We start from the raw sequence: 22,662 nt of genomic DNA, 5'->3' as shown, positions 1-22,662 counted from the left end.
ATAGTGATTCCGTGTCCTCGGAGGATGTTGGCTAGGGGGATCATGTAGATGTTGAAGAGTGTGGGGCTGAGGGAGGACCCCTGGGGGACTTCGCAGGTGATCTTGGTGGAGTTGGAGTGGAAGGGCGGAAGACAGACTCTCTGGGTCCGGTTGGTGAGGAAGGAGGTGAGCCAGTCTAAGGCTTTGTGGCGAATTCCTATGTTGTGGAGGCGTGTGCGGAGTGTGTGGTGGCAGACGGTGTCAAAGGCTGCGGAGAGGTCTAGGAGGATGAGTGCGACGGTCTCGCCTTTGTCAACTTTGGTCCTGATGTAGTCAGTGCATGCGATGAGGGCAGTTTCCGTGCTGTGGTGCTTGCAGAACCCGGATTGTGAGGGGTCAAGAGTGTTGTTTGCTTCGAGTAACTGGGATAGGCGGGCGTTGACTAGTTTCTCTGCAACCTTGGCGGGGAAAGGGAGGAGTGAGATGGGGCGGTAGTTGGAGAGGATCTCCGCGTCGGCTTGGGGTTTTTTGAGGAGAGCGGTGATTTCCGCGTGCTTCCAGGGGTCTGGGTATGTGGCAGAGTGGAAGGAGGAGTTGACTATGTTGCAGAGTATGGGGGTGATGGTTGGGCTGGCTTTGTTGTAGATGCAATGGGGGCAGGGGTCTGAGGGGGATCCTTAGCGGATGGAGTTAATGGTTTTTTCGGTTTCTTCCTGTGTGGTGGGGGATCAAGAGTGGGGGTAGGGTTGGGTGAGTGGGGGGTTTGTGTGGTGTGTGTGTGTGGTATGAAGCTGTTGTGGATGTCCAGGATTTTGTGGAGGAAGTGGTTGGAAAGGGTGTCACATAGGGGCTGTGTGTGTGAGGGGTCTATGTTGCTGGCTTTGGGTTTGGCAAGTTCATTAATGATGTTGAAGAGTTCTGTGCTGTTTTGAGAGTTGTTGTCAAGGCGTGTCTTGTAGTGATCTCTTTTGGCGGTGCGTATGAGTTGGTGATGGGTGCGAATGGTGGTTTTGAGGGTGGAGAAGTTGGTTGTAGAGGGTTCTAGTCGCCATATTTTCTCAGCTTGGCGGCATTTGCGTTTGGAGTCTTGGAGTTCAGGGGTGAACCCTGGGGTGTTCTTGATGTTGCGGGTGGTGATGTGTTTTCTGAGGGGGGCTAGTGTGTCTGCGCAGGTGGTGATCCATTTGGAGAGGTTGTGTGCTCCTGTGTTGGGGTCGTTGGCGTGGGGGGGGGCATAATAATTAAATATGCTTTAATGAATATGTGGGGGATTATCAAACTGCAGCAGCCCCCCAAGCTTGTTTTTAAAAAACACATAACAGTCCCAGAATTATTGACCCAGAGACAGGGTTGCCTTTATTTCAAAGCACTCCTACAGCTGGAGCTTTTGATCTTGGGCTCTGGAGTGCAGGAACCCCTTGTGGTGGGTCATATGACAGCAGTAGCAGTCTGATAAAAGTAAAAGAAAGACTCAATAAACACGTTGTATGCCAATTCTTTATTGAAAATGTTGATGTTGACAATACAATGTATTCATTATAATGAATGTTTTTGAATATTGGTAATGTTCCCATTGATTTTAATGGTGAGCAATGTGGAATATAACTCATGGTCTCCTTTGCTGATGTAGTGGCACCCTAGCAAAGCCAGTACACCTGCCTGACTTCTAATGGCACGCCCCTTATATTGTGATGTTGCATCTAGCATAAGTGAGTGGGGTGTTGTGGTTATAGGGTTCAGGAGCCACTAGGGGTTTAACTTGATATGAGGTTGTCATCAGAGGTACTTTCACCTTCCTGGATGCATATTTGTATTTCAATGCATGGTATTTAGTATTGAGTGTAAAGTATTTTTCTTTTTCTCATAGTAATTTAGTGAAGTGAGGTGGTTGCTTACCAGTGAGCTGAGTTTACTAGCCCACGCCAGCTCCCCTGAGTAGGCCTTGTACTACTTTGCTTTTGCTACCCTGATAGAATCAAGTGCTACAATGGGGTACTTGGATCACAGTAAAAAGAGAATTGTGGACTTATTACTTTGGAAGGGCTCGCATCTTTCACAACTAACAACCCAATTTCTTACAATTTCCTTTTATAAATTCTCATAATAGAAGGAGTGGAATTGCTCTAGTATGCTTTCAATTGACATCTGTTATCATTTTTATCCTAAATGACCAGAAATAAGTTGATTTTTTTATTGTATTTATATGGCCCAAACTTTAGCCAATCAAATGGAGAAAATGTGAAGTGGGGGGCTCCTTTTTAAGGGCTCAGGCTGCTGTGTCATCTATGTGAAGAATTCTCAGGACCTCTTCTCCAGTTTTGGGCATCTTAATCTTTAATTGATTTTATTGATTAGTAAGTAAGTACATGAACTGTATTGTATTTCACTTATAAAGTAATTACAGGAAAATAAGAAATATTTAAAATATTGTATGAAATTATGGTAGTCAAATTAAATTTGAATACATTTCTAAAAACTAACAAAGGGTTAAAAATAAGCACAAGTTTGTTAGAAAGGTTAAGAAAGTTTCTTTAAAAAAAATATTTGTAAGTATTTTGCCTAGCAACAGAGTTGGGATATGATCTTTGTACTTACGCAGTGCCTTACTGCCTCACTGCAGCTTGTCAATTTGTCGGGGAGTGTAAGCAGTGTTATGGAGATATGCCTCTCTTCCTTATCTGCTGGTCAGGAGCATCGGAGATAGATGAATGACTCATATTATAATCACAGAGCCTTCACCTTAGATTTGTGTATCCTGCAGGACGCCATTATAATCTTAGTTCTTTTATTGGGAACAGCATAAATCTAAGTCTATTATGTGCTTCCATGATGACTTGTGTAACTGTTCAGTTAGATAATATTGAGTGTTAAGAAAGTTATAGGATTCCATGATTAAGAATTAGAATCAGCTTTCACTAACTCCTAGGTGTCTTTTGCTCGCTTTAACAACATTGTGTGAGATTTGAGTGTAGATTTGAGAGTCAGTCTTGTTGGTTTATTTTCCTACATACAGCCAATTACAAGGACTTAAATGATCAGGTCCATCAAATAGCAGGTCCATGGGTTGCTCTTGTACTCTTCAGGAGGTGGAATAATTTTTTTTAGTGGTGTTACAATGAATCATCTCCAACATTAATACAATGCGATCAGGAAAACCTTAATGGCCATAGGTCAGTCCTGGCAAGAGTTTCATTCTTGTTACTGTTATGATTATTCTGGCTATTAGCCTATGTACTTTGGCCGGGAGTCTGCATAGGCCGAAAGTGAGGCTAGCCCCTCTATAGCTTATATATGTGCTTGTTGAAGCCATGGGTTCCTTTTTTTTGTTAACCATATGCCAAGGTAGTTGTCGGCTGTAGTATAGCACAAAGTTGCTGGACCAGAGTGCCATTTTTTTAGGGTTGATCGCACAGAGCGCTCTGTCCCTGCTGTAATCTCTCTGTGGGCTTTTAACCACACCCATGTCACGCCCATCAGTTTGGTTGGTTCGTGGGCTTGTCTTTTAAAATTCTCTTGAGTTCATTAGTGAAAGGCATCCACACGTCATGCCTTTTCCAGTGTTTAGCCCTTCTCGAGCGCAGATGTCCATCTACTGAAAACATACAAGGCTCGATGTTTTCCATGTGGTTTGTGGACTACTTTTTCTTTTTTATTTTGTAGGCAGCGTGATCTTGCAGAGCAGTAATCGAGCGCTTTGCATGACCTCAACCCTGTTACACAAATAATTGCACTTTTGCTGGTTACATGGATAATTGCACTTTTGCCAATACATTTTACTGCAAGCGAACTTCTATTTCCTTTTGTGTGTCTGCTTCACGCTCATGGTGGCTGTCGGCTCGCTAATGTGAAACTGTTTTACTTTTCGGTTTATGTGGCAAGAAAAGTCTGGTTAGGAGTTTAAAACACTAATAGCTCTAACTTGAGCAAACGCAAGACCCATTGCATTGCAAATGCTTGTCCTGGATTTATTCGTATATATTTCTGAAAAATCATAAATTAGATTTTTGTTCATCGAGTGTTAGCTTATTATCAAGACTGAACTTGTGTAGTTTAAGGCTCTTTTTAGGTAGTACAACGTCATCACTTTACTGCAGGAGTTGAATACAATGGTTCTATATTATGGATGGGAATAATCTTGCTTTGCCTAATGTGTCTCCAATGTCAGCTGTATAAAACTTGGAAGCGTCTGGAAGCAGGGCACATTCTTGTTTTAGGCCTCAGTTGGTATGTATTCTCTTTGTGACCCAATGATGCTCATTTTGATTCTTACCGAAGTATAAGAATATAGCACTATAAGTGCCCCCAAATAGAGCATTTAGAATTTCCCATGCACTAAATTTTACCATAGAATGTGTCTGTCAACTTAGTCGAAAACAGCTGGATAAAGAATAAAGCAGGCAAAAAGAGGGACGCTTTTCTGTGTGACTGGCTGCTGTGCGAGGTATAATACAGTTACAATGTTATTTACTGTGCCATATCCTGACCTGAACCCTGTTTGGAAAAATGGAATAAATAATTTTTCCCCGATCCACACTTCTAGTTCTTTAAGTAGGATTCTTGCATATGCTTTCTACATCCAGTAGCGCTACGAGATGATATCATGCAAGGGTGGTTGCATGTTTTGAAAAGGGAACATAGAATGGAACCTCACCAGGAATCTGCGACAGAGGACATTTGGGATGATTCTTTATAAAGAGGAGTGATCCAAGATGCCCAGTAATACAAATTGGCTTTTAGTAACGAGCTTGGTATTCCTTTGTCCCTGGGGCACCACAAGGTCTACTCTGCTTTAAGGCAAATTTTGTGCTTTGAATACTAATACTAATAAGCTCTCTATTGCAACTGGTGCTTGTTTCATGTGTGGTAAGTGGGGTGAAATCCTTTGTTTTCTCAAGTGAATGACTGACATCAGCGCTTACTCCAATTTCGGATAATGACAATTATCCATACTCTTAATAAAGATCTTTACATTTCTTTAGCCTTTTAATTAGCAATTTTTAAATAAAATCTGCAATGGGTTTCAGAATATATCTGCTTCTCATTGCTTTCTGCATTCAGATTGGAGCATGTTAGTTTGCTGTCTGGAGGTTGAATTCTTGTCTGTTTTGTTAGAGTGACACTTTAGTTTTCTAATTTCAGATTTTAATTGTTTCACTTCTGGCGTAAGCCATCTTTTGTGATGTCTTGAATAACGTTGGTGATGCTTAATTTAACATTGCCAGAGGACATTTTGGCCTGCGGAGATTTTATCACTTCTGGCCATAATTGTAATAAGTGGGACCTAGTTGTCTTTCAAAATAAATCTTTGAGTTTCTGACTCTGTTTGCTGTTCTGCCATTATATTTTCAACATTCAACGTCTTTCATATTATTCTCTTTAATAGCAGCAGGTTCTTAATAGTAGGTGTTCAATGTGTGCAATTGGAGAGTTCCAAGTGATTATTGGGGGATGGTGATGATAAAGTCATTCTATGATTGAAATAACATCAGTGCATATGGTAAAAATAGTGCGAGACATATAGGAGTAGCCAAGTACGTCCCATCTTCCATGCGAACTAAGAGTAATTTTTCCTGGTGAGCAAAATTTTCTACATCTTGTGCGGAGAATTAACTGAACACGTTTGACAGAGTTATCTATCAGTTTTCTGAGTGGGTCTTGCTTTACCAACTGGAGCCAAATCTTTATAAGGTTCTGGGTCTTTTGATGTGAGTGACTGCTGTCACCTTTTAGAATCAAATTGGAGTTCCCTGTGTGAATTATTTCAGGCCCGATAGAAAATTCGTTTTTCTAGATCATCAAATAGCTCTTTGACTGTCTCCTGATTGGTCCTTATTGTGGATGTTTAAATAATCATTTACCAGGGGAGTTCTGTGTTGTGTGTTGTTAGTTCTTAAATTGTGGAGGATTATAGTTTGCAAAGAGTTGCAAACAGTCTTTAATTTGTTGTGTTGACCTTCATGGCAGGTGACATATATTTGTCTAAGCCTCCTGGTTCTGTTGATTGATGCTTTCAAGCATGCTTTGTAGAGTCTTGATAAAAGTTTAAATGAATAGTTCATAAGCTCCAGGTTTCTTAGTGACAAACAGTGTCCCATTGTTTTATAAATGCAAGGCTATCTGAGTTCACTAACAATCTCTACAGACCTGCAACAATTATTGTGAGTGCTGTGGAAGCCAAGGTTAGATTTGATGTTATGGGTTCTGAATGTTTGTTAGTGATGCCAGCTGGTGCTGGGGCCCAGGGCTGAGGGTAGCCATCTCTAGTCTGCTGAGTTATTAGTTAATTAAGGGACAGATCAGGCAATGGCGGACAATATCTTTCCTTTAGTACGACATCATTTATGTGATAAGAAATATTCATAGTGCTAAGGCATCCTTTTCTTTAAAGGTAGATTGTTGCTGGTGGTTTAGAGAGTGAGGATGTCATCCAAGGATCAGGATTTTGGGATATTTTTTTCTTTGTTTCTTGCTAACGCTAATTTCAAATCTCAAATTCAGGCTTGGCATTATACACCATCTCTGCTATCTTGGTAGAACTCCATATGACATGTGTTGCATCAGTCCCAAATGTAATTAGTTATTGTACAAAATAAATTCTTATGATTACTTATGTGGTTAATGCCATAGAGATGGTATATGCACTGGTAGGGACAATATGTTACTTTTATTTAATATGTCATGTTTTCCTCTTGATTTGTATTCTGGTGTGAAAATTAACATAGCAACCAGTATTACTTCACCGTAAGGTTTTGTTCTGTGAATTGGATCTACTGTAGGTTGATATATGTGATGCTAAGAGTGTAAATGTCTGTGTTTGACCCATGGTTCGCTTGCTGTATTTCAGAACTTGGTCAGTAGTTCACTTGTTATGCTGCATTAATCTTGATTGTCGTCTTTGGGATTGGTGATGCCTGTGTATTTGTGAAAAGTTAGTAGAACAAATTCTAGAGATAGTGGCTGCTGAGGTTTGTCTTGTGGGCATGAGTGGGTCTCTCATGAGATCTTTCTTGCTGTACTTTGGTTGTGAACCTCGCCAAGATAACTTTCTTGGCCCTCAGATACATAACAGTGTTTACCGATGGAAGAGTCTGTGACAGCTGTGACAACTGATGTCAGTGTGTTAGTGTAATGAGGGACTTTGTCCAAGACTATGGCGGTCATTCTGACCGCGGCGGGCGGCAGTCGCCGCCCGCCATGCGGTCACTGCCAAATGGCCGCTCCGCGGTCAGGAGACCGCGGATGCCATTCTGGCTTTCCCGCTGGGCCGGCGGGCGACCGCCAAAAGGGCGCCCGCCGGCCCAGCGGGAAAGACCCTGCAAGAAGGAAGCCGGCTCCGAATGGAGCCGGCGGAGTTGCAGGGGTGCGACGGGTGCAGTTGCACCCGTTGCGATTTTCACTGTCTGCAAAGCAGACAGTGAAAATCCTTATGGGGCCCTGTTAGGGGGCCCCACGACACCCGTTCCCGCCATCCTGTTCCTGGCGGTAAGAACCGCCAGAAACAGGGTGGCGGGAAGTGGGTCGGAATCCCCATGGCGGCGCTGCTTGATTCCCTGGGCCAGGGGAAAACCAGCGGGAAACCGCCGGTTCCCCTTTTCTGACCGCGGCTTTACCTCCACGGTCAGAATGGCCCTGGAAACACCGCCAGCCTGTTGGCGGTGCTTCCGTGGTCCCCGGCCCTGGCGATGACCCCCTATATCTGTTGTTCGGATTTGGTAAACATGGCTGAATGTTTGCATTTTGCTCAGTTAAAGGTGTTTCTTTTTCCTTCCCCCATTGCTTGTTTACTAAAATGGGGTATGTTTTACCCTTCCTTGTAGCAATTTTTCATAAATGTAAGCCCTTTCTGAAGATGGTATTGCTTTTACACTTTCTTTGAATTTTTTTCTTTTCTTTCTTGCTGAATTTTTGCTATCAATTGACTGCAGTTCATGAATGGATGACCTTTTACTTACTTTGTGCCGTGAGCCTGCTGGCTGTATTTTGACTGGTTGTTGGAGATTTAAGACTGGCTTATACTGAAACTGTGTTAATATCCTCCTTTTCTGATTTCTATAAGGTATCGGCTGTGGATTTGCTACACAAAATATTCAGAGGCTTACAGTTGTCGAAATGCTGCTTCAACATTTCTGGCAGAATGCAGAGTTTCTCAACTATTGGAGTACATGCACAAGTGTTTTGAAGCTTGGTTGCCTCTGAAATTGAATCAAGCTTGTGTTGTTTATTGTTGAGTTTGCTGTCGAGCTGGGAGATGCAAGTGACAAGAGATTGTACTAGATCTAGGTGTAAATCTAGTTTATGTGATTGGCAGTTTAGCACTTTGATGACCGCTGCCAAAGAAAAGTTCTGTGAGCAGTATATACTAGAATTGATGTGAATCATATCATCATCTACATCATGAGTTGGCAAAGGGTTGATTGTGAACAGGTCATTTAGTTGATGGATGTCTGCTTCATTTAAGACAAAGCTTCCAGAGGTGTTTAAGCTTGTAGGACTCTGCAGATTAAAAGGGTCCTTGTCAGTTAAATTAAATGAAGAGGATAGTTCTATAATTGACAGATATCAGCTGTCTTTACCAGTATGATGTATTTGCACGTTTGCTTTAATTCATGGCCTGGTAATAGAGTTTGGTAAAGGTATTTTTCTCATTCACAGTCATTAAAGCTGATGTATTTCTCATTGGATAGTTTGAAGAGTTCTGATAGTAGTCAGAGAATCTCGTTATAACCTGCTTACTGGATTTGCCAATAGGTGTTCCCAATGTGAGTGTTTCCTTTTTCTCAGTATGTTTTAAGGACTGTTTTGCTGAGCAATTTTCAGCCTATTGCTCTGTGAGAGTAATGGAGTCTTCCGTTGTCATTGATTAAGTGACTTCTTTTGAAACCAGGCTGGTTACATATGAACCTCTTATCTAAGTAAAAGAGAGAAGGGGTTTAAAAGATAAGACACTTACCTCCTCGCTTTGTCACATATGCTGCTCCACTGCTACCACCCTTGGCTACTTTGGTGTATACTGGGTTCAGTTGACCACTAGGCAGAAGGCAAATTCCTGGTTTCCAAACCCTGGCATGTGTCCCACCCCTTGACTCCCCATGGTGGAAGGGCTCAATGGCATGAAAAATCCTATGACCGGCTGGAGGCTGGTTATTAGTAGAGGTAATTACGCACCTACCACTAACAATAATGCCTTCAGACAATGTTAGGTCCAGACAGGATCTCAAAACAAACATCAGCACCTGGCATAGCTCCTAGTAGCTTGGCAACGACCAGGCAGGCTTAACTTAGGAGACCGATATGTAAAGCATTTAAATACAACAATACAGTAAATAAATGAGACACAACATACAATAAAAATCCTGCACCAATTTATAAATATAGGAACTGGTTTTATCTTTAAAAGGACACTAAAACCACAAACATTCAATATAGAGAACTGGATTTATGAATCTGTAAAGATTAAATTAAAAATGTGCTTTCTAGTGCTTAGAAATCAATAGCTCCAAACGGGGCCATCTGGTCGCGCTTGACTGGGACAGAGTCAAAGTTTGAGGCCGACCGCGATGGAGCCCTGCTCAGATGCACTGAGTGGGAGGCCTTTAGTCAGAATTTTACCTTCACACTTGAAAACTTTTCTGGAGCTTTTATCTCTCGTGGTCGTGCGGTCCTCCTCAGCAAGCTGATTTCAATGCAATGTTGTGTAACTGCTTTTTGGCGGGGTACTGGTCAAATCGTAGAAGTCTGGAGCTCTGGAGCTCTGGAGCTTTGAGCGGGCAAACCTGAACTGATGGCCGGCTCGCGGTTGAAGGTAGTCGGCTTGACTCATGACGTCAGCTCAGTCCACGTATAGAGCTTTTTCCAAAAGTTGCTCCAAATTTCTCTAAACGTCTGCAACTTCTTCCTGACGTTCCTCTTGAGGATTCAGTGTCCAAAACACACATCCAAGGGTCTAGAAGCTCTAAGATGGTCCTTAGATTCCCACAAAGTACCTGGCAAAATCCTTAAAAGTCCACTGGATGCACTACAGACCTTTGTGATTGTTGGTGCAGACAAGCTCTGATAACCTGTTGCTTTCAGGGAGTCTACTCCTGAGTCCTTTTTGAAACAAGGCACAGTCCTTTGGGCTGTTGTTTAAGTGTTGAACGGGAGCAGTACTTCAGTGTGCAATCCCCTGGGTTGCAGACCAGGGTCCCAGCAGGGCAGTCGTTCTTCTTCCTGTGGTTCCAGGCGGCAGATCTGAGTTGCAATGCAGATCAGCCACTTTTTATTCAATCATCTTGGGGGGACAAGCAGAGGGGCACCCTGGTCATGTGAGTCACAGGGTGCAACCAAAAGCATGACAGCTTCCTCCAAAGTGTGGCATTTTCTTGTCCCATAACACACTGCACTTTAAAATTCCAAGATGGGTGATTTTCCTCCAAAGGAGCATGACCTGCCTAAACCAACCTTCTGGTGTGGCTCATTTCCATTAACACTCCCCCTCTGGACATCTGCAAATTCTTTCCTGGGCTTTCTATATATCTGTGAGATACAGGGTGAGATGGTGGCCTGGCTGGCATTCCTTTCTGTCCTGCTTCCTTTGAAGCTCAGTTTGATTTACCCAGCCCCCTTACTGGCCTGGCCTTAGCATCTGCCAACCTACCTCATCAGGTAACATCTGCTCGGTGCAGGCCAATTATGACCTCATCAAATCAACCTGGCTAATGCTGTTAGGGCTGACCAATCAGGAGAGGCCACTAGCAGGCTGGAATTTGGCTTACAGAAAAGAAAGTCTTATAACTTATTTTTCATACTAGTTATAATAAATTCAACAATGGCAATTTGTTGGATTTAGCATTACAATACTTTTGAGTACTTTCATGAACAGCACAGTTTTCCCTCACCAGGGCGTATAAACCATTGTTTATAATGTCCCTGCTTATATTTACATGGCACCCCACTCCAGGGGCATCTAGGAGAGACCTTGGGGCGATATATGTGAAAATAAGGTAGATCATAACTTTGGAAGTACCTTAAATTCCAAAGTTGTATTTGCACACATTTTACTTTTTAAAGAGAGTCTGCAAGGCAGGATTATCTTTACAAAACGGGAGCAAGCAACACAGCAGTGCACACTCCAGTGCAGGAAATATACCGGGCCTTTCAACTTCCTGCCTTCTTATATGATAGGGGCTTGTAGGTAGTTTGAATGCCCCTTGCCCTAATATCTACCAGGGATTTACAGGGGTTTGTCATTGCCAATTCTAATTGTACCATTTTACCATATACCTTTTATTCAGAGCACTGGCCCTAGGCCTGTTTAGCATCCCCCAGGGCAGAGTCACCGTCAGTTGCCACCGGTATCAGTCAGAAACATTGGGGTGAACATGCTAATAGGATGACTTTCAACACCGGCTCCTGCATGCTCTAAAAGCTGGATTTTCAATTACTGTGCAAAGCCTTAACAATGCCCATGTTTTATTGTTGATGCCTCTCCCTACACTCATTTTGTCTTGCTTGCCCATCAGCAGGAGAACAAGAGAAAAGGTGAATTGCTCAACTCCTTTGTGGCTCTCACAGGAATATTGTGGGAGCTACATGTTCTAAATTTATTGGTGAAGGACCTTTCTCCTACATGCTGCCCCCCTGCTGACTTCTAACTCTGCAGTAAAAGCTTGCTGCCTGAACTGCAGGTCTGGCAGCTGCAAATGCTCAATGTGCCTCAGCAGGACATCCCACTAAGGGAAAAGCCAGGGGGTTTTCATCCATTTTCCAGTTGCACCTGTGCACTCCCTTGTTTCTTTGGTGCTTTCAGCTACCGGACTTCTTTGTTCAATGTTTTTTGGTTTCCCGGTTCTTGGATCCAGGGACAAGCACAGCACATAGCAGGTGGGCAAGATCATGGCTTTGTTTGGCAAGGCGTGGTGTGATGTTGAAGGGAGGGAGGAGGATCTGCTAGGATAATCTCAAGTTCATTACACAGTTGGTCTCAAAGCTGTTGTTTTATCAACTTACTCATCTATCTGTAACTTTGACAAATTCAATGACAAGCCTTCAAATTGCTGTCTCTTAAGAAAGCACTCAGCTTTTCGAAAAAGAAATGTCTGTTGCCCGATGACCATTTCAGATTTATCTCCTGCCTCCAGACAGACTAGGAAGTGTGTGACAAGGGTCACTTTTCCAAGGAAAGTCACTTCAGGAAGATGACATTTCTGATCCTTTAAGCCCAGCACCTCCTAAAAAGAAGACAATAGAGTTGGTATCATCTGTAAAGATGTCTGCTGAGTCAACTTTTAATTGTGGTAAAAGGCCCAGTGACCACGCTGGTAGGGCTCATTCCCTTGTCTGTCACTTATACATTAGTCCTGTCAAACCACCGGTGGTGGACATCCTTCTGTGGACCACTAAGTATAAAAAGCATACAAAGTCTAAAACTCCATAACAATTTTTTATTTTTTAGAAATTGTAGTTGAATGTGACCCCTGGCCATATTTTCTCGATCTTTGCCCATCAGGACGTTATGTTACATAGTATTACTTTGTATTTGTACTACACACATCTGCCATTGGCATGCATTAATTTATTTTTAGTTTTAACAAACAAAATGTAGTGAGATTGACACACAGTGAAGAGCGTAAGTATGCATTGATTATAGTTCATTGTTTGGAACAAGAGGGCAGTATCAAAGTAGGCTGTAGCCATTTTTCTTGGGAGAGTTGAAAGATGAAACACACATGGTCTACTGAACAACACCGTGGAGGAGAATGATTTGCAGTCGCCCACAACCTTTGCAGTCTTAAAAATGGAGAACTAGAACTGAAAGGTTTTCCACCATTCTTTCAAAGTCCCAGAGGTGATCTGTGTGATTATTATGGCTCATTGACTCCAGTAGTGAGCCATTTTACTTCCAGTCATGTGTTTTTGACATTTTGTTTGTTAGCATTAGTTAGCAATTCATTTTTACAGGATAGCAATAGTGGTTAACAGCTTATTTCTCTTCCTCAATTTCTTGTGTCTAGATGAAGTCTTGCAGAGTATACAGGAGGCAGGCTTCTCTATCGCCATGCAGAAAGAAGTTTTACTCACGGAGCAGCATGTCAGGGAGTTCTACAAAGAGCACATTGACGAGGATTATTTCCCTGCTCTTCTTCAGCAGATGACTAGGTGAGTGAAAAGCTTTTAATCACAATTCTACAGCCACATCCCACAGGGATCTCCAGGAAGTGGAAAATATCTGTATATTATTGTCTAAAAAATAAGTGATCCTCATCAAAGGTTGTATCTACAGCAGTTTCAGTTGAAGGAGTAGAATTTGCCCCCATAATTATTAAAGTTCTGACCCCTTTCCTCCATGTCTGTTTGCTCTACTTCACATGTAACCCTCCAGATTCACTCTAGCCCTCATACCTCTGAGTCTAGCTCGTCACATATGTCTTTCAGGTTTGTGTGGGATAGGCAATGCAGTTCTCCCAGATTAAGGGATGTATGCATAAAGGTTCTACAGCAAAGCACATTCTATGTATTCTAATTGTAATGTTAAATCAGTCCAGAAAAATGTGAAATGATGCCTTCCAGGGGATGAGTGTGACTCAGAAGGTGCACATTTTCCACAAGTAGATTCTTTTTATCATCTCTGTCATCATTGCCTCTGTTATTGCCCTTCCATGGGGCCCCTGTGGCTCCAACTATAGCTCTTATGTAGATGTAAATTAAAGAGCCCCTACAAGGGCTAGGTAAGAATGATGCTATAGATCTGCGATGCGTCTCTCAGCTGTCACCCAGAATGTTTCTGTACACAAATACGGTTGTCTATCTTCAAGTACAACAGCAGAAGTTGACTGATATGTTAACTCTTTTTTTCAGTGGCCCAGTCCTGGCCTTGGCTTTGGTGAAAGAGAAAGCTGTTGACCACTGGAGGGAGCTACTTGGGCCTGCAGATATCAGTCAGGCTATTGCTGAAGCACCAGTTAGGTTTGTGTTTGTGATTAATAAATCTTGTTTATCGTTCTACTTGCAGTTTGAGATCATCTAATATTACTTTGTTGTACCTCTATCTTTTTCAGAATATTCTCTTGTGCAATGTGGATGTTAGTGTGTCCTTTGAAAGCAATTCTCGTTAGGTGAGGGGTTGCTCACCACTGAGTATGCAGTTCCCCATATGGCTAAAGTCTTCTCATCAAAGTTCAGCAAAAAACATTAGCTGACATTGTGTGTATATATACATATATATATATATATATATATACATATATATATATATATATATATATATATATATATATATATCTATATATGGTGCAGCACAGCAGCCACAGGAATGGTGAAACAAGCATTATGTGACTAGCAAGATATGCCATAGTTGAGAAACAAATGAGTAGATTTTTCGTATGTCCTTAGTTTTATGTTAGAACTTCGAGGCCCTTTCAACGTGTAGTGAATGAAAAGATCATTCAGCTGGAGTGACAGGGTTAGGAAAAATGCAGATAATGTAATGATCTGGTTAATGTAAAAATCTGTAACTACTTTTGATTTGAATTTATAATGTGTCCTCATTACTTCCCTATTAGTATCAAAAATTGTATAGCGTTCTCTGGAGAACAAAGCTTGAATCTTGCTAACTCCTTGAACTAAAGTAATAGCAATTATAAATGCTGCTTTCTACGAAAGATGTTGGAATGTAGCTCTATGTCTGGGTTCAGAAGGAGGACACATTAATTTTGGTATTACAAGGGTAAACTCCCACGGAGGGGAGCGTCTTTTAATTGGAAGAAATACTTTCTTTAGACCTTCCATCAAAGTCTTTGACTACAGCAGTTTTGAAGAAAGAGGTCCGATTGGGAGATTTTCTGTAAGCTGTAAGTAAATAAGGAAATATAAAGCCTGATTTAGATGTTGGCGGTAACTATCCTGCTGTCTCTTTTTCATTGGATTTCCCACATGCCAGCTTGGCGAACTGCTTACCCTATTTCAATGTTGGCAGGACCGTCAATGAAAGACCACCATAGTCCTGCCAACTCCGCCAGACCTGGGATCCCGTGTCTACGGAGTAGTGGGTGGGGGAGGGACTGCAGCCACTGTTCCTGCCAAGCAGATTCTGATCTGCCTTCCCGCCAGGCCGACTGTGGTGGGAATACCTCCAATCCAAGGCTGGTGGATTGGTTGAGAAAGGGGGTGAAAGCCCTCCTACTCCCCCATTTTCTCTTACCTTTTACATAGGGACATGACTGGAAGACCTCTGCCAGTGTTGCTGACACTTGAGCACAAAGGACACAACCCCGTTTTCATGGAACCCGAAGGTGACCAGTGCATGGGACACGTACACAAAGGGGTGACGTTTTACCTTTGAACGCAACCGGACGTCAACATATATGCAAGGATGTTCTCTCTTTTTTCCTTAGGGTTGGAATATATGTGTTGGCATAGGTGGTTGCATACATTGTATGCAACACACCTACCGCAACATATATATCTAATGGGACACACCCCTCTGTTGCTGAACCGCTGCCGTCACTCCACCAGCACAGCAGAAAAATCTAAATCATGTCGGTGGAACCTGCCAGCCTGATGGCAGCAGAGTCCAGCCAGCCGGCAATGGGAAGCTGCCGCCACATCGGTTTGTTTCCGAACCACTAACATCTGCAGGAGACTGCCGATGTGACAGTCTTTTCGGGCCCGCCGTGGCTTGGCTGTAATACCACCAACCTCTAAATCAGGCCCATAGTCTCTTCTTGACATGTAATTGGATTGTGTCCATTGTTCTCACATCATATGTTAGTCTTTACACTTCATGGAATAGAATTGCTTAGCAGACTGACTTTTTGCTTCCCTTAAAATTTCTAGGGGTGGGCAGAATTTGATTCCCCAGAGTTTAGTGGAGTTACATTCAATTTTGCAAGATTCAGTGGATTTCCAGGGTGAGGTGGGCATTTGACACTGTTTTCTTAGCACAGAATTCACCTTAATGTCCAAAATGGATGCAAGAATGCATTTTGCGCTAAGAAATAGCTCTGCCCAACACCAAAAGAACTTACAGTGCACACTCCTGATTACTGCAGAGTAAACAAGGGTGCCAAGGTGTATGTGCAGCAGTATCAAATACCAAATGTACTTACAGTCCAAACTCATGCGGTGAATACCCCTTGGCACCCTTAGATACTTTGCAGTGATTACTGCAGTGTATGTAAGGGTGCTGAGGGAAATGCACTGCTGTTAATTTATGAATTACCAATGCAGTTAAGGGACATGGAGGGAAGACATACAGGAAACCTTAGGCATTGCCTTTCAACCAATGTTCTGGTTGTCTGGATGTGAAGGTTTTGGTATTTGCTGTTTTTGTCCTTGTGAAGAGGCCTCTAAAAGGTGTACCCCATTCTTCGAAGTTATCGTAGAGAACTTTCTTGTTTAGCACCCATGCATGACTTTGTTCATAGTATCTCCTTAGGAAGTCTGCTTGAGAGTTAATTCTCACTGGGAAATGTATTGCTGTCAAATATAGTGTTCTTGTTAATGCCCAGTGCCAAATCGTTTGTGCGTCCATTGATAGCATTATCCATATGGGGCCCTCCTGCTTGTTGATGTAAAACATGCTGGTCATGTTGTTCCTTTCAATCCTGATTAGTGTACAGCTTTTAGAAATGTAAAGAATGGTTTGAGATTAAGGTGAATGACTCTCAATTCCAGTAAATTTAAATGTTCCTTTCCTGTCCATCAATCTTGTTTGTGAAGGTGATGCAGATAGAGGCGCCAACCTACAGGAAATACAACTGTGACAATTGTTTGTTCATGTTTCTCTGCATTAGATAATTTCTGACACACAATAAGCTCAGTGATTGTGTTGCTGTAGGTAATAGTGGCAGATCTTTTTCCTAGTTTTTGTCTTTCTGACACCATTGATCCTCCAGCCACCTTTGGAGCAGTCTCATGCGTAATCTTGCATTCAGAAAATTGCAGATATTAGACACCATACAATCTAGTAGAGATGTAATCTCTTTTGCAGTTAATTTGAGTGTTTTTTCAGTGTTGCATTTGTTACAAATTGATAATGCTCTCTCCTCAGAAGGATGCAGTTTCACTTCTACTGTATCCACATTCACACCTCGATGGGTCAGACTTTGAATTGGGGTTGTATGTGACTTACGATAACTTGTTTGGAGACTTAAGATATTTAACAGTCTGCAAGCTCATTTGAGACCTCGTTTCACCTTTTGTTGGGTGCTTGGCTTCAGAAGTCAGTCATCCAAATAAGGATAAATGTATATCTCCTGTTTTCTTAATTGAGCTTCTGCTATCGAAATACATTTTGAAAACATTTGTGGTGTCGTCTGTAGGCCAAAATGGAGGACCTTGTATTGGTAACACTGGTGCCATACTACAAACCTCAGAAACCTCCTGTGGTGTGGTTGTATTGAAATGTGGAAGTATGCATCATGAAGGTCTGTGGAACACATCTAGTTGTTCAGTTTTAAATGAGGGATGATTTCTGGTAATGCCCACATGCAGTAATTTTCTCTAATATATTTGTTTTATAGACTTACATCTAAAATTGGTTTGAAGCCTTCTCTTCAGATGTTTTTTATTTTAAATATCATGAATTGATTGCTTGAACATTTTGGTTGCTTCAAACCATTTCTATGGATTGAGGATAGAAGTTTATTTTCTTAGCATCTCAAGTTGGTGCTTTGACATTGGTTTTCTCAGTACAGATGGAAAGATCATTTTGAAATGAAGAAAGTATCCATGAAATACAATATTTAGCTCCCACTTGTTCTTTTTAATGGTAGACCACTGTTCCAGGTGAAGAGACACTGCTCCCCCCATTGGAGTTGAGAGGGTTTTTCACTGACTCCCCACTGAATGGCTTCCACTTCTGGGGTTTGACAACCTGGAACAGTCATCTTAGGTCTTGCCTGCCACTTTTAATTTTGTTATTTCTGCCCTTGTCAATAGCCACACCAGGGCAATAAGAGGTGGAGCCTAAATCTGCTGAATCGTCTACATCCTGAGACAACTTGGATATCAGTGAACTCTCATTTCACTGTTCTGAGTAATCTGATTGCTGGTGTTTGAGCAAACCATCAGCACAAAACCTGTTACAGTCCACAATTTCTCTGTGTTATGGACATGAATGTGCAGTGGCATTTGCATTTTTAATATGGACATACCTTTTTGTCCACTAAGTCCCATTTATTTTACTTTCCTGTTCTGGAGTCACTGTGGTTTCCAGATCTGATGCATGTCGCTTTCTAACTGAAGTGACTGAGTCTGGCTGAGGGTAATTTTTTTTAAATTCCAGTTCTTGACATGAAACTTTACATTATTTAATGACCTTGGTGTAGTTCACTTATCCGTTGCAGGTGCCCGGAATTGTTCTTGAACTATACCAGCTCTCTCAAGTGCTACACATATAACACATTTTTGAGTGGGGGTTTGGAGAGACTTTTCACTGTAGCATTTCAAGAATAACTGAGACGGTTGGTTTTAAAGCCACCACAGTAATTTTCAGATTTGATGCTCCTCTAGCCAAAACATCATGAAAGGTGTTAATATCATCCACAAGGGAATGTATAAGCAGTCTGAGAAATAAAATGTCTGTATTGATGGGAAAACATTGGCTCTCTCATTTTTGAGTGTACGTCTTCTGTGAGATGCAAGAGTTCTAGGCGGAACCCATACTCAGAGAAGATAACTGTAGAATATGAAGATGTTCCTGGACTGGATCCTCCCAGGGAGTGATATGTCTATTGGCTTGAATATGAGTGGATGAGGGTCTGATGTTAAAGAAGACCTCATAGATTGAAGAGTCTTGGATGCTGCGCACCTCAATACTTGATTTCTTAATCAAGGGCGAAGTTGGAGATGGTGACAAGCCTGGCATAGGAGTACCTTGTGAAAAGTGAATTGGAGATAATGAAAGAGACTCTGGAGAAGGGGACCATGATGAAGAGTGTGCTTTTTCTGCTCTTGAATTAGTCAAACCCACTGTGGAGTCCACTGAACGTAGTTTCCTTGACATCAATGAAGAAGGTTTCAAATTTGATCAGTGATGCTGTGTTGGGGCAGAAGGTTTTGCAGACATCGAATGGTGGTATCTTGATGGCATCAGTGACACGTCGCTGCTGAGATCCCAACAGTGAAAGGGATCAACAGTGAGGCTTTGCATTGACCATTTCTCTTTGCCTGTTGTAGGAAAGTGCAGAACCCACCCTAGTGGGAAGCATGTAGGGGCTGAGGCTCTTCATTTCCATGGCGATGGACTTTGTCAACTTCGGCTGACGTCTAGACTGATGACACTGATGATGAACATGTTCGACTTATTTTTTTCTCTGAAGATCTCCCTCTTGTGCAAACCTCACCAGACTGTACCTTTATAGCAAGAGAGGCCTCAGAAGTTGTCTCATCCAACCATTATCTCTTCTTACACTTTTCTCAGCCTTCATGTCCTGAAGCATCCCTCAAAGTCTGATGCCTTCTCTGTCCCAAAAAGCTCTTTTGGGCATTTTCTAGAAGATACTGCAGTCTTTAACTGCATGAGGTGGAGGAAGGCATACCAGGCAAGCCTTTCTTTCTACCATAGGAGAAACACTTCTCAAAGGGAGAAGGCATTTTGAGAAGAAAACATTTCCAAACGTGGTAAATAATTATCCCGCTTGACAGAAGGGTGTTGAAAACATTGAGTGAAAATCAAATCATGTCTAAGGAGACTAAATTGTGATGAAAATACTAAGGTATAAACCTCTCATATGCTTTAAGACCCTTCTCACAGGAGTGAGAAAAAATAACTAGCGGACACTATATTTCATTATGGGTAGAAAAACCGCCTGGTATTCTTAAAGGGACAGTTTGCAATAGAAGTCTGTCAGGTTACATATTTTCTTTCTAATTTCACTAAATACATATGTATATATACACATAAATATGTATATATATATATATATATATATATATATATATAGCCACTCAGTACTCATAATTAGGATCAGCAGAGATAGGAATTCTTTGGATTTTTCACCATTGACTATTTTAACCCTCTGTAACGAATCTCCACAAAACAGACCTATTCCTTTTTTTACATTGGTGGAGTACACAAAGTTTTGCAGACGTTTGGAGTGCAAACAGAAAAGGGGGGGCTCCAAAATGCTTTTCTGGCACCCATGCATTTTCCATTGACTTTGTACTCATGTGTAGCGTAAAAATGGCAGCACAGACTTGAATGAAATTCGTCAGGAGTATGTGTGTGGATGACCCTTTTGGGTAATACAGGTAAGTAGGGTGAGTACTGTACTGTATTTTCAGCTAGCGATATCTGTTGCTGCTGTGATTAGGTTCGATAATACTGTGTCCTTTTAAGTAGATACTGTGGTATTAAAAGAAAAAAAAGTGTAAAAAAATTGTAAAACATTTTTAAACCCCTCCCTCCGGAATACACTATTTTTCGCAAATGTAGTGTGCTACAGCGTATTTTTTATTTTTTTCATATTTAATTCTTTATTTTAAAAAAGAGTATGGAATACAGTTGGAATACCAAAAGTAGTGCACAACTTCAAAACAATTTAAAAAAAGATACATTACTTTAAAAAAGGTGTGTCCTTTTTTTAAAATGTATAGAAAAATACAAATTATTTTCCCTACATATTAACACTTTAATAAAGTGGTAGTAGGTATGGAATAGTATGAAAACCTGCTACTTGTCTATAATTAACCCCCAGGGTGCCAGGGGCGAGCTGGTCTTGTCCTCAGCCACGATTGCTATATGCTGAGGATGAGACCAACTCGTCCTGCACTGGGCCCACAGGGGGAGTGCTAGCAATCCCTTGTGAGCCTCCCACTCACACCCCCACCGCCTCCCCAAAGCAAAGCATTTCTCTTCCGACCGGGATGTGGGGGCGAGCAGAGGCATGAAAGGAAAGGCCTTTTATTTCCTTTCACGCCTCTGTGAGCATTTCTGAAGCGATCGGCCTGCAGAAATGCCCACTAGACACCAGAGATTTTTTTTTAGGTATAAGGGGAGCTGCCCCTTTGGCATGGGCCACTCCCAAAGGGGGCATTTAATTATTAGGCCTTTTCTGCCCCCCTTCCCTCCCCCCGGGAGCAGAGCAGGCGTTTTTTTTTTTTTAGGCCGGTCTGCCCTGAGGGGGGCAGAAACCACTAGACACCAGGGATTTATTTTTTTACATTTTCACGCAAGGAGAGCGACCCCTTAAGCAAGGGTCGCTCCTGTGGGGGGGCAATTTTTTTTTAGGCCATTTCTGCCCCCCTTCGGGCAGATCAGCCTATTTTAATTAGGTGGGTCTACCCCCAGGGCGGGCAGAACTACTAAGCACCAGGGATTTTTATTTTTTATTTTATTTACAAACAGGGAGTGACCCCTTAGGCAAGGGTGACTCCCCTGGGGGGCAATTGAATTTTAGGCCATTTCTGCCCACCTTGGGGGCAGATCGGCCTATTTTAATTAGGCCAATCTGTCCCCAAGGGGGGCAGAAACCACTAAGCACCAGGGATTGGTGTTTGTGTATGTGTGTTTTGTTTGTGGGGGCAGCCTCTTGGTCAAGGGTCGCTCTCCATGGGGGCACATTACTGTTGGCCGCCTATTTTTGTAAGGCCCATCACCCCCCAAGGGGGACAGAAAGCCCACCAGAGACCAGGAAAGATTTTTTTTTTTTTTAAAGGGTGAAGGTATGGCCATACCCCAAATAAATTGGGGACAAAGTTGTTCTGCCCACCGGTGGGTAGAGATGGGGCAATTACCCCAATCCACTCCCCGGGGGACAGGAAGCCTACTAGATGCCAGGGAATTAAAAAAAATAAAAAAAATAGTGGGGTGGTGACTACCAACCAGTATGGCCATGGTTATGCCCCCACCGCAACTAAAGGGGGTAACAGTCTTTCAGCTCTCCCCCTGCACACTAAAACATCTTATCCCATGGCAGGCAAGAGCACATTTGATTATTTTGGGTTTTGGTTTTACATTTGGGCCATGAAAGCTTGTCTAACTCTCAAAATCATCCACTTGGAATGGTGAGGGTTGCACTTTTTGGACTTTGGGATGCTGCCATGTAGAAAAATCTACGAGACCTAGACACATCTAAAAACGAAACATCTGGGTGAGTCCAGGGTGGTGTGCTTCACATGGACAACTCACCATTGCCTTACCCACAATGCCCTGCAAACCTTCAACTTTGCTTGAAATCACACATTTTTCCCACATTTTTGTGATGGAACCTCCTGGAATCCGCAGGAATCCACAAAACTCCTACCACCCATCATTGTCGCATCTATACCAATAAAAATTGTGACCCACATGTCAGCCTAAAAACGTTATTTTTTTTTCAAAGTGCCCTTTTGGACCCGCTTTCTTTCCCCCTCATTTTCGATATGTTTTTGGCATTTCTCTGTCACAGGCACTTGGTCCACCTACACAAGTGGGGTATCATTTTTACAGAGAGACTGAGAGGAACGTTGAGTAGTAGGAAATTTGTCCCGGTGTGGTGATCCCACCCAGAAATGTGGGAAAAAAAATATTTTTGTAGCTAAATTTGAGGTTTGCTGAGGATTCTGGGTAAGAAAACACTGGAGGATCCACGCATGTCACACCTCCCTGGACTCCCTCAGGTGTCTAGTTTTCAGAAATGTTTGGGTTTGGTAGGTTTCCCCTAGATGGCTGCTGGGTAACAGACCTGGTGAGAGCGCCTCAAGTTGTCGTAGTTGGACTCT

General features: G+C 42.3%; 1 protein-coding gene across 7 annotated transcripts in view; it reads left to right on the top strand.

Annotated features, from left to right (window-relative positions):
• NME9 (NME/NM23 family member 9) overlaps positions 1-22,662 on the top strand; it is a 466,976-nt gene that overhangs the window by 191,639 nt on the left and 252,675 nt on the right. For all 7 annotated transcript variants that reach the window (XM_069225744.1, XM_069225746.1, XM_069225745.1 and 4 more), the window contains 2 exons: positions 12,972-13,116; positions 13,816-13,923. In XM_069225744.1, coding sequence (XP_069081845.1) covers positions 12,972-13,116; positions 13,816-13,923 — 253 coding nt within the window. The remainder of the gene's footprint in view (positions 1-12,971; positions 13,117-13,815; positions 13,924-22,662) is intronic.

The sequence above is a fragment of the Pleurodeles waltl genome, chromosome 3_1 (assembly GCF_031143425.1).
Source record: "Pleurodeles waltl isolate 20211129_DDA chromosome 3_1, aPleWal1.hap1.20221129, whole genome shotgun sequence".
Lineage (NCBI taxonomy): Eukaryota > Metazoa > Chordata > Amphibia > Caudata > Salamandridae > Pleurodeles > Pleurodeles waltl.
This window is presented reverse-complemented; position numbering and strand designations above follow the sequence as displayed.